Source organism: Poeciliopsis prolifica, unplaced genomic scaffold (genome assembly GCF_027474105.1).
Source record: "Poeciliopsis prolifica strain line A6 unplaced genomic scaffold, Auburn_PproV2 SCAFFOLD002, whole genome shotgun sequence".
Taxonomy (NCBI): domain Eukaryota; kingdom Metazoa; phylum Chordata; class Actinopteri; order Cyprinodontiformes; family Poeciliidae; genus Poeciliopsis; species Poeciliopsis prolifica.
In genome coordinates, this window is record NW_026562377.1 from 23,526,739 (window position 1) to 23,539,437 (window position 12,699).

Sequence of the window (12,699 nt, forward strand, 5' to 3'; positions counted from 1 at the left end):
ACTATCTCATTATTGCCAGATAATATCTGTCATGAAGTGTGGAGGATTGGAGGTGGTGAGGCAGATGCCGGAGACCCAGGTAAAGTGAATAGTGTAGATTTAATGAAGAAAAACAGTCCAAAAACAACAGTAAATCAGTCCGCGGCCAGGCAGCACGGCTGAGCGGGAGCCAGGGCTCACACCGGTAGCAACTGGTCTCACAGGCGGCTCAAAAGACAAGAAAGGCAAGACAACGTACGACAACGACAAGGACCCTACGAGGAACAAAGGACACAGGAGGGACTAAATACACTGAGGGTAATCAAGGGAACAAGACACACCTTGGAACAATCAAGGGGAAGACAGGAATTATAATTTTTTTTGCTGTGTTTATGTTGTTGTAGAATATATGCATGTCACAGAATGACTGAAACATCAGAGCAGCTTAAAGTAGAAGAAAGCATTTCTTGCATATTCGTTTTTAGAAAATCAGATGTTATCTTTTTTCCCCCAACTGACAAAGCTATACGTAGTCTATTCCAGCTCCTTTATTTGAAACTTATTGTATTGTTTAAAATTGTATTATGACTGCAGAATAAAATCAAATGCGCCATTTCAACCAAAGATTGGAATGCGCTTCTCAACCAGATGTCCTCTGTGCAATAATTTTCTAATTATCTTTCATTAAAAAAAAAAAAAAAAAACAAGTCGGGGGAACACCACAGACATTGCGATGAATGAGCCAAGATGATTAAACACGTTCAATATCCCTCGTTTTAGATCAAAGCGGTGCTGATGTTCCACTGACTGGACCCCATCAGTCGTAACACACCACACATTACAGGATGATCGGTTACGATTGTCGGAAGCGACAATCCTAGAACTCAGAACGTTCTAAGATTGTCGTAAGGGCAAAATCGGGGCAAAACATCGTGCAGTGTGAACTGGGCTTTATTTGTTTGAAATAAAGTTTTAAAAAAAACAAAACACACAGATTGTTTTCATTCAAACTTGATGAGTTTGCCATTTGTTCTACTGAGGCTGTGACATCAGTTTGTGACATCACACTTTTCTCTATTACATCATACGACTGCAATCTTGATTTTTCGTTCCGGACAGACACGTTCAGTCAGTGAAGAGCTCAACAATTTCAGACAACTTTTGTAACTCACAGATGGCGTCAATAAAAATGGAGGATGTTGATTCACAAATGGATGCTGAGTTTTTTGAAACATCAAAGTACTCTAAATTACTTTTTGACAGAGATGAATTGGAAAAGCTGGATAAAGAAATAGAAGACTTGCAGAAAGAAGTAATGCAACTCGAGAGAGACCTAGAAATGATGGAAAAGAAATCACAGCCTGTGAAGAAATCACAGGCTGTGAAGAAATCACAGGCTGTGATTTCTTCAAAGGCTGTAATTGATGATGTACTGGATGCTGTTATGAAGGTGGAGGAAGAAAAGGAGACTAGGGAACTGCAGCCTGTGATTGCTTCACAGGCTGTAATTGAAGATATACTGGATGCTGTTATGAAGGTGGAGGAATTACAGCCTGTGATTGCTTCACAGGCTGTAATCGATGATATACTGGATGTTGTTATGAAGGTGGAGGAAGAAAAGGAGATGCGGGATCTGCAGCCTGTGATTGCTTCACAGGCTGTAATTGAAGATATACTGGATGCTGTTATGAAGGTGGAGGAATTACAGCCTGTGATTGCTTCACAGGCTGTAATTGATGATGTACTTGATGGTGTTATGAAGGTGGAGGAAGAAAAGGAGATGCGGGAACTGCAGCCTGTGATTGCTTCACAGGCTGTAATTGATGATATACTGGATGCTGTTATGAAGGTGGAGGAAGAAAAGGAGATGCGGGAACTGCAGCCTGTGGAGGAACCACAGGCTGAGGAAAAGAACGACTCCACATTTTTAAAGAATGTTGGAAAAGGCATTGCGGTGGCCGTAGGAGTCGGTCTAATAATTGTAGGAGGAGTAGCTCTGTGGAGAGCATATTCATCGTGGAAATGAATTGTGAAGAGGTTTTATTCGTATAAAATGGTTTTCCTTTATGTGTCATATAAATGTAATGTTTTTTGAATCATAGTCAAGGTGTTTTTCTGTGCAGCTGGAAACGGTGTACAAACTAATGAAACACGATGTGTCTACTGAAGTAAGTTTTCCAGAGTTGCTGAACTTCCCCACAGTTATTTGGGAACTCGCTGTTTTTCCCGTGGCCTTCTCTGCATGGAGATAGATTGTTTAGTTTTCACCTCCCATAGACATTACAGTGAATGAGCATACAAGGTTTTGTATGTTTTCCTTTGTTTCTTTTGTTTGGTCTTCGAAGATTGAGGTGTGCTGACTTATAGGACAGGTGGTACTTCAGACGGAGCTCTGGCTCCCTCCAGGTGGACAGAGCTACTCCTTTGGTGAGCATCTTCCCTGCTTGGTGGTAAATGTGAAAAATCACTTTTTTTTGGTCCAGGTTTTTGAAGAACTTAGGGTCCAAAAATAATCTTCTTAATTACAACTTTATTCACTCTAGTTTTATGAAACCTACTTTTGCAACAATGGTGCAATGAAATATTAAGTATTTCTACACCTTATTTTAAGAGAATTTGGCTGATCTAATGCAGACGTCTGCAGCATGGAGCTCCGGAGCCACAAGTGTCTCTTTAGTCCTTCCAAGGTTCAATAATAACAATAATTTTGAATAAAAATGTTAAAGAACCAAATGATTTTTTAAAAAAAATAAAGATGTAATAAATCCAGGTTTTAGAAGTTGATGTATCTCTACAGAAAAAAATGCTTTGTGTTTTTACAACAGAATAACATTAAATGTAGTCGTTGTTTTTCCCAGATATTCTCTAAATATCAAAATTTTATTTAAAAAATGGATCAATCTTCATGTTTTCCAAAGTATTTATGTATTTTAAAACATAAAATACATAAACCCGTTTTATTTAAATAAAACTGGGGTTCTTCATATATATATGTATATATATATATATATGTATGTCTACATATATATATCTACATATATATATGTAGATATATATCTATATATATATAATATATATAAATATATATAATATATATAGATATATCAAGGTATCAGGTTTTTTACTGGAGTGTCTGTTGAGCGCGACTAAAAGTAAATAACCACATAGACAAAAAAAAATTATCTATAGATTTTAATATCAATCTGGCATTTCTTAAAAGGTCATAGTTGCGGACTTAAAAATTCAGAATCAAAATACAGATGACATGCACTTTCTAGAAAATAAAAACATAATAAATCAATGTACAGATTCAAATAAATTGACAAATTTCACATGGCATGTTTTTATGGGTGTCCCTGGAAGTGACTGTAAAAACAGATAAAGCAGAAGTGACCTGGTTTAAAATAAAACGGGAACAATATGGTACAGCAATGATTTATGTGCCATTCTTTTGTATCACACTGGGTCAAGTCAGGTCTGTAAACGAGGTCATCAGTTCATAACGAGACATACAGTTCATGTAAGTGGAACACATGAGAGTTGGTTGTTTTTTATTTTTTTTATGCCCTCGAGCAAAAACTCCAACTAAACTTGTCATCCAGAAGAGAGAGTAAACCAATTTAGGACTAATAGTTAATAATTAATCATCAATAGTGAATGAACAGTGCGCTTGCATTCTCAGCCTTTTTAAATTGACCTTTGGAAGCTTTGAACAAAAGAAGATAGATTCACAAAGAGGAAGAAGAGCATTTCCCTTTTGAACAGCGTCTGTTTTTTTCGCATCCGTTATCAAGCTGAGTAACTATGCAAATTTTACTTCAGGCATTTTTCAGCTTTTAAAGTTGTGAAGAAACAGGAGATTTCTTTCAGTCATCTTACAAAATAACATTTTACAAAATATATATTCATATATAGGTGATGATTTTTTTTCTTCTATACAAAAAATGTTCAGTAATGCATATAAAAAAATATATATGTAAAAAAAAAAAAAAGAAAAACAAGTTGCCTACTTTGAAAATCCAGCCTCTCTCTTGTGTTTATGTGTTGGCGAAAACAGATAACTTACAATCAATTTTTCACAACCTGGTTTGGGCCTAAGAAGTAAGAGTAAAAACATCACCTATACAGCACAGTCCATATATACACACACATTTTGAACAGAGAAAAATCCAGTATTTAAACCACAAACACATAATTCTAAGAGAAACTATACGGTTGAACTCATGTTTCCCCCTCCAGATCCCCATTTGCTCTCCTTGATTCTAGAAATCAATAAAAAAAGTTACATTTAAATTAAAAAAAAAAAAGCACATTTATAGAAACAGCTACATTCACAAAAGATGAAAGCAGAGTTACAAAATACATTCACAGAAACATAAATAATCACAGCACTCTCAGGAACTAACATTTGAGTGGTCTGCAGCCTTTTCTTCCCTCGGCATCAAAAAATTTAAACAGACAAACAAACACAAAAAAAGGGAATAACTCTCTCATGTGATTGTGGAAACTGATTCATGCGATCCAAGGCAACATCAAACGTTCTGCAGAATTTTCCGTTCCCGCCTTTCATCCCGTAAAAAGGAATCTCAATCAGCTCAGGCAGCTTGTTTGGACGGCCGACTTATTTACAAACCCATCTGCATGTCGGCAAAGTTGAAGAAGCTGTCGACGTCTCGGGTTGACGTATTTTTATTGTCTGAAACAAAAACCTGAAGGAAAAAAAAACAAAAAACAAAGAAGAACAACAGAAGTGAGCCTATGTGTATGAACATTCAAATTAGAAAAATGCTCCAAAAATGTTTATATTTAAAAAAAATAAATAAAAAAAAAACAGTAAAAATACGTACCTTGGTACCACTAAAAACCTCGCTGGCGATGGTCTTGCATGCTTCCACTGCTCCATCACCGTTCAGCTCCAGGGCAGTGACCGGGCCTTCAGTGGCGAGATAGAAAAATTCAGAGTCAGGACATCCACACCCCTGATCCCAGAGTCGCTAGTCGGATCGATCCAAATCCCTTTAACATTCTGCTCATGTTTTTCAACCAGGAAACAGCAAAGGGCTTCCCCATAGAGGTTTCATACTGAGGCTTCTGGGGGACTAAATCAACATTTATCACATCCACACACACACACACACACAAAACAAATGTATTCAAACGAGATTATGGCAGAAAAACAAACAAAATGTGTCAAACCTGAGGCCTGTGGGCCAATTCTGGCCCATAATAACATGTTTATGTGGTCCTCAAGAGTCCAGAGAGCTTCATAAATAGAACTTAAAGATGACAATTGTGCGCTTACACATTAATTCAGAAAAATCGAATAAGTTTTATATAGTGCAAACTACAGTATAATGTAGAAAGATGTTTAAAACATTACTTCATTTCAGTTCTCATCGAATGCAGAGATTATGACGGCATTAGGACTGTTGTAGATGAGAAAAAAACGGATACATTTCTGCCCCTACCCCAAAAATAGTCTAATTTTCAAATTAATCTCAAGTTTTTCTACAACAATAATAATAATCCGATAATCTCAACATTTCTGAGGTTTTCTTACAAATTTTTGACTTTTGGAGCTTAGAAATGTTCATGTTTTCTCTAGAAAGTTTCCTGAAATTAAGAAATTTTTTTAGTTTATTGGCTTCTATCTACCATGGCCTTAACACACCATTATTAGCGACAGCTATGATACCCGACAGTTTGTCAATAGTTTTATCAGTACATTTGGACACAGCCGTCCATTTAGGGACACTCATAATCTTGCCGTGGCCCGAAATGAAAATGAGTTTGACACCCCTGACCCGGACCTACAGTGTCTAGCAAAAGTATTCGTCCCTACAGTTTCTACTGTTATCTGCTTTAAATGGCTCTATTGTGACAGACAAACACTACAAAGTACACAGTGTAAATGAAACAAAAATCTGTTTCTATTTTGGTACTTTCATTCTGATGCCAGCATTTTTAATACACTACAGTGCTAAAGATTTTTTTCCTTCACACACACACACACACACCCTTCAGAGGGGTAATTGTAATCTTAATGCATCAGTCCTCTATTTACAGCTATTAGAGCTTCAATTATTCTAGGAAGGCTTTCCATGAATGTGTTTATTGGATTTTTAAAAAAATCAATGTTCCGGAAACCCATTTGTGAAATCGGTCACCGACAAGAAGGCCTGGCTCAGAGTCTTTTGCAGGCACCAAGAGGTTCTCTTCCATCAGCTTCATTCCTTTCCCCGACAACTCCGACATGTTTCTCTGTGCCCTAGAAAAGCATCTGCAGAGCAGGACACTGCCACCACCCACTTTATTTAGATGGGTGTTATATTTAAGTGTGAAAATCTCTCATCTATTTTCCACACACAATGTTTTGCATATAGGACAGAAAGTTTAGTTTTTGTTTCGTTTGGCCAGTGGACAACCTTCCATGTAACTATGGGTTTCCAACATGACTGACGGTGAACGGGACTTCTCCATAAGTTTATCTTACCAAAGGTTATTCGGATGTATTCTTCTCATTTTCAGATGATCCGTATGAAACCAAAAAGAGATATTGATGTTGGTACTTTTAAAGTAACAAAATGTGTAAAAGTTCAAGGGGCATGACTACTTTTTCAAGGGTTACTGTATTTTTACCTTCCTCTGTCCATAATCACATGAGAAAATGAAATAAAGTTACGTTTCTGTTTGTATTTGAAGGTATCGGTTCAACACAGAACAGGAATTCAAAGAATTTCAGACATGCCCTGTTGGGTTTCACATGGATCTGCTGTACAATGCAGGGCACACACGCGCTCACTTTCTATGATTAAAACAGGCGGTGCAAATGCACTGAACACTGCTAGAATTATGAAACGACTTCCTCAAATGACTGGGAGATATTAAGCTGAATTACAGTGCAGTTGAGGAATTAGATGAAGTAAAATGGGCGTACCTTTGTTGATCCACTCCACAAGTTCATCTGCGCTGTTCTGAAACACACGCCTTGCATCCTCAGGCTTCATGGAGACCTCCTTAGTCTGGATCAGCACGAATCCTTTAGAAGTGGCCTGTGCAAGAAAAAGAGAGAAGTGAGTCAACGCCGGCTAAAAGTGAATCATGAAGCCTTTAAAAGATTCCTCGCTGAGAGACCGGATTCTTGCTGAGAATCCGGTCTCATGCGTGTGCGGTGATGATCTTCCTTTTTAAGTGACACCAAACATCTCTGGAATGTTTACACAGACGAACTGCCACTGTAGCCTCGTGGCCGGCATTTGTACAAAAAATAAAAAAAATGAATAAATAAAAAAAACTTCCATGGCGACGGAAATGTAAACCAAAGAAAGCTACAAAACCAGAAGGTGCAATAACCTGTGGCTTGAAAATCTCAATCTGGACACATTCTCAACCACTCTCCAAACATTACCCCAGTATTTTTTTTTCATAATTAATTCGACCAGTCGAATTAATTGTGCTTAATCAATTATGGGAATAATCGACAACTAATTCAGGAATTGATTAATTGAACATACAGACTCAAAAAAAAGACCGCTTTCTGAAAGAACACAGTCAGAGCAGGAATTAAGCCAAACATGTAAAAAAAATATAAACATTTTGCATTTAAGATGAAAAACTCTCTGTGTCTAAATATGTTTCACCCAAAATTCCTCTCCTGGTTCAAAGTCTGTAAAAAAATAAAAAAAATTCTATTAAGGATCTTTTGCTATCCATTTATTAATAAAAACACAAACAACAACAGATTATTATGGATCCTTTGCTTCAAATTATGAAGCGCACACTATGCATGTTAGGAAAAAAACATTTTTACTTTTTTTTATCCAAAAAGTAATGAAATTATTTGCTTACTTGTAATTTTTTTAATGCATTTTTAACATTGTGTAGCAAAGTTCAAGCAGTTAAATGAGAAAGCTGCAGAATTAGCCAATTGTTAGAATAATAGATAGAATGAAACATTTCTGAACATCTCAATCAGGACCAGTTAAACACACAGGTCCTTCTGTTTTATGCTTATCTAGGCTGTGTTAGTAATAGGAAGAATGACTAATTCATTAAAAAAAAGAAAAAAAAGCATCTGACGTAATCTTCAACAACATTAGCACCACCCTTTCACCCATTACCCACAAAGACTTCCTCTTTCTACACACTTTCCAAAACCAAAAAGTGCCACCGACACTCACCTCATCGATCAGTTTCCGGGCATTTGCAGTGGTGTAGTCCCCGGCAAAGAAAACAAAGAGGCAGGACTCCTCACTATCTTTCCGCCTGCCTCCCTTCGTCAAAGGCACGATGCTCCGGGTGGCCTCAGTGGAGATCCGGACGGATTTGAAATCGGACTCCGGGTCCGGCGCTGGCACAAAGTCCGCCACCTGGGCGTCTTCCGGCAGCAGGCTCCAATTGTTCTCCCCCGACACGGGCGTGAAGTCGTGGATGTTGCTCCAGTTGTTGTTGAATATGCTGAGCCCGGCGTCCTTGAAGTGGAAGGCCAGCTCCGGGTAGTAGTACTGGAAGCAGCCGAACTTCATTCCCGTGGAGGACTCAATGATGGGCTGGGTGGCACAGCACAGGAACACTTCCATCTTTTTACAGTCCCTCGCGCGGAACTGCTGGCAGGCCACCACGCACTTGATGTCTTTGCAATCCCTGAAGAACACGCTGCCCTTCACGGGCCCGAAGACGATCCGGCAGTTGACGCAGTCGTCGATGTTGATGGTCGCTGAGTGGTCCAAGACGAAGATGTTGCAGTTCTCACAGTCTTGGATGACAAACGGCTTGCCGTTCAGCGTCCCAGGCAGCCGGCCCACGGTGACGTCTTTGAGTCCGGTCAGAGTGTAATCCTTGGGGTCAGCCTGTGCAGAAACACGTGCTCAAACAATATCTTTGGAATAAAATGTTTAAATATTCGCCGAACATGGAGAAGCAGCATTCAGCTACTATGCACCACAAATCCCACATGTTTAGAGTTTTTCTTGATTCACTGGAACATTGACCAACCCTCCCGTATAATACCCCCACTCTGTTCCTATAGACTAGCTAGAAATAGCAAATCCTGGTGGAACTGCACTTCTGCTGAGCTCAGTATATGAGCTACTTCTTAGTGTAAAAACATTGTAAACGATTTAATGGAGGAGTCAAAATTCTTAAGCTGTGCTATAAAATGACGTCATGTGCCAGGAAAATGATTAGTGTTGCCCTTTTAAGTAACCTGCATCACAACTTTGATCATAATCACGTTTCAATTTGGAGTCCACATCACCCCCATTTTCTTGATATGACCAAAGCGCAAACTGCGATACAGGAAAACATTTAGTTTAAAATAAAACTATAGAAATTCATGTGATTGATTCCACCTAATGACTGGAAAGGTGTCTCAGTATGCTCCATTAGGCCTAAATCACGATGCAGCTGGTGGTGTGGCCCTTTTGTTACACGTTCAACAAGCAGCGAGTTGAAAGGGAAGTTCATCTGCTGCCAAGCCTCTGAGGTCTCAACAAGGCAACATAAGGCTGGGTTTTGTTGTGCAGTACTGTAATCCCATAATGAGATAAGGCTGGAGACATGGGAGCATTTGGCGAGAGGTGGGCGACATCTTGAACATTTAAAAAAAAAGGAAAAAAAGTGACAAATTTAGGAGATCTGCGTGTATTTCCTGCCGTCTTTAGTCCGACGACCTGGATGTTCATTTGCTTGATGCGATTTATGACTAAAAGCTATTATTGTCACAATAACTTTAGTACAGAGTAACACTTTATACTGCATTTGTTGATCATTTGTGCTCTTCAAATTTTTTACACCAACCCAAAAACCGTCTATAGTAAATGTGTAGCTAGCTGCTCCATTAGCAAACAATAACTACCTGGAAGTTGACGCAACGTCACGATTATTTATGTATACCCACCTACTTCACATTGCGTTTGTTTAATGCTACCAAGACTACTTGGATTTGTAGCGTGCAGTCGCCTCACCTTTTCCCTCTTGTCCCAGCTGTACTGCTTGGGAGCCTCGTCGGTGTTGTTGCCAAGGGGAACCGAGTTACATGCAGCGTCAGCGCTCGTCGTTGTCGGCGTGAGGTTCTCCTTCTCCGCCGACTTTCTTTTGGATTTCTTCGAGAAGAAGCAACCCATGTTGCCTTTTCAGCAGCGACCAGATATCACGGTCACCTCAGCCTGAAAGAGAAACCCACGACAAAACGCGAGGCGCGACCGTACCTACGTGAGCTACAATTGACAGGTTTTTTTCCCCTTTTTTAGCTTCCTGTTTCGCAGCTTCGTTTTCCAACCAATAGACACGCTTGGTGGTACTTGGAACAGCCAATGACTGAGCCCCAAAGCTTGACGTATGTAAGTAGGCGTGGTGAACAGCCGTGAAACATTCACGTACTGGAGCTACAAATACGATTTCCGCAAGAACATATCTGAACTTTCATTTGAAACGTCGTGTGAAAGATGAGAAAACACTTATTTAAAGTAAGCCATCGTCTCATGTCCAAACACTGCATATTTTATTGACAAAAGCGAAGCAGTCTATCAGATTATGAAACATAATCTGTTTCATAATCTGAGTATGAAACAGATTATGAGTTTCCTTTTACTCTATTTCTTTCAATCTGCTTTTGTAAAATGCAGTTTTTAAGCCGCATGCTACTTTTTGTTTTCCAACGCATCAGTCGGAGGGAGTAGAAAATTAAACAAATTGAAGCAAACCCAAACAGATGTTATTTTAAGTGACTACCCTGAATGCATCATCAGTTCCACACCAGACACTCCCCTTCGAGTGCTTCCTTTGCTTAAAACACATTAAACCGTGGCAGAAACATAAATAAAAAAGATCAGATGACTAAAGAACACTCAGTTTAGCTCTAATGTGCTTATAGTCGAAATGATGCATTCGCTAATAGTTGTTTGACGTTTTTATACATGCTGACCGGGTTCTTATGAGGATGTTCTGAAACTGGATTTAAATATACATGTACAACAACAAAACCCCAAACACCACGTAACCGTGGGGCAACCGCATGTCAGATTAGCGTCCTACTTTAACTGCCAGACTATTCTAATAATAGGTAATCTCTATCAGAACTATCTTCTTCCGGTCTTTTCAGTACTTTCTCTCTTTCCCCTCCTATAGCCACAACAACATATGCTCAATTGAAACACAAAAACAGGCACCATAGCAACTTTGTTTCAGTAATGCTGGAGATTACTTAAAATAAACAAAGAAGCAAAAACAACCCAGTGACAGGCCACCCTTAAATGAATCACAGCTTTAGACGTTGCAGCTTGAGGTCCCATGAACATTAATCAGACTGCATTCCTCACAGCAGCTGTTTTTCATGGTCAGGGATGATGAGTGCTACCATGAAACATGCCTTGCTCATAGCGCAGCATCTGATCAAAATTTCAAGTTCATGCAATTAAGATTTGGGTTTAGAGTCTGCATCTTCTCGACATCACACGACTTGGGTAATCCAGAGTGAAGAGTGTAATGCAAGAAACATGAAGATAGAAACATTTGGGATGGATTGACCTGTAACTCTGAATTCCTCACCCTTTGCACACATGCTCCACAAGTGGCCTGTTTCTCTTATCGACTCGCTGATCAAATACAAATATATTGAAGTGAGGTGTTTTGCTGAAGAACTCATTTCACATGTTCCTTCACATCCAACCACAAACATCCAGGTATCTGGTAGTTGAGATTTGAAGTGACAGACCAAAGCAACACTAGTGCATAATCAATAAGTGGAAGACAATTTCACAATATTGTGCAAAAGTCTAATAGTTTTGCTAGTCTAAAGTACAGAATTAAATTTCTGCCCACTTTTCTTAGCAAAGCAGGTTAATCTAAGTCAGATTGGATACATCTGGACTTTAACTAGGCCCTTTTATCTCATATATGCAGAGGTTATGTATATGCTTTAGGTTGTTTTCCCACTGGAAGGGGAACCGCTGCCTCACTCTCAAGCCTCTTAAAAGTTTTTCGTCTGATATATATTTAGCTACACACACTTGCAAATTATGCAACACCTTGTGCTGGTTTGTCATATAAAATGCCAATATAAGATCTTTTAGTTTTAGAAGAATATCTGCTTTAACAGGAGTAAAAATGAAGGAAACGGACAGATTTTCTTTTAATGACCACTAGGGTTCAGTGCAACAACACCAACTTGAAGCCTCAACTCGCCCTGAAGCCTCACTGTAGCTCTGACTCAGCAGGCACATTTCCTACACGTTAACACCACTTCTTTGTTTAAAAAGATCAGCAACTGCAGAAGATCCAAATGCTGCGAGTAAAACGGCACTTCTCCTGTGCATTCACCAGATACTAGTGACAACTTTTTACTTTCTTTTTGCTAAATGAAGCCCTGTCCTGCCCCGTCGATCTCATTTGTAGATTTTTACATAAAGTGGAACGAGTAAGTCAGGTCAAGTCTGACGTGGGAATGTGCCTCCACACGAATCCAAAATGACCACTCGTGAACTGTGTTCGGTTTCCTGCTTCAAGTCCTCATAAGCTTGCAGCTTTCTTGATTTCTGTCTGAGTGACCAGATATTAAAGAGTGTAAAACATAAGATAATGTAGCTGGTGTTTAAACTCTGATCTCTAACCACCGGATCAACATTGGAGGGTTTAAGAACAAGATGTGTCCAGTGGAAATTAAAACATATTAAAAAACAAAAAAACAATAAACAAACACCTAAACTATAAATATACAATACT

At 38.9% G+C, this 12,699-nt stretch overlaps 1 protein-coding gene across 1 annotated transcript; it reads right to left on the reverse strand.

The window, feature by feature from the left end:
• Positions 1-3,153: 3,153 nt before the first annotated feature.
• Positions 3,154-11,438, reverse strand: rp2 (RP2 activator of ARL3 GTPase). The gene is made up of 5 exons (XM_055056627.1): positions 9,945-11,438; positions 8,160-8,828; positions 6,917-7,031; positions 4,827-4,912; positions 3,154-4,688 (listed from the first exon to the last, which is right to left on the reverse strand). The coding sequence occupies exons 1-5, from the start codon at positions 10,101-10,103 to the stop codon at positions 4,605-4,607; spliced, it is 1,113 nt and encodes a 370-aa protein (XP_054912602.1). The 5' UTR covers positions 10,104-11,438; the 3' UTR covers positions 3,154-4,604.
• Positions 11,439-12,699: the final 1,261 nt, after the last annotated feature.

Excerpts from the sequence above, each read along its gene's own strand:
- rp2 (XM_055056627.1), bottom strand. The coding sequence starts at position 10,103 with ATGGGTTGCTTCTTCTCGAAGAAATCCAAAAGAAAGTCGGCGGAGAAG. Across the intron at positions 8,829-9,944 it reads GCTGGGACAAGAGGGAAAAG|GCTGACCCCAAGGATTACAC; the intron begins GTGAGGCGACTG and ends GTTTCTGCACAG. Across the intron at positions 4,913-6,916 it reads TGTGGAGTGGATCAACAAAG|GCCCGGTCACTGCCCTGGAG; the intron begins GTACGCCCATTT and ends TCGCCACTGAAG.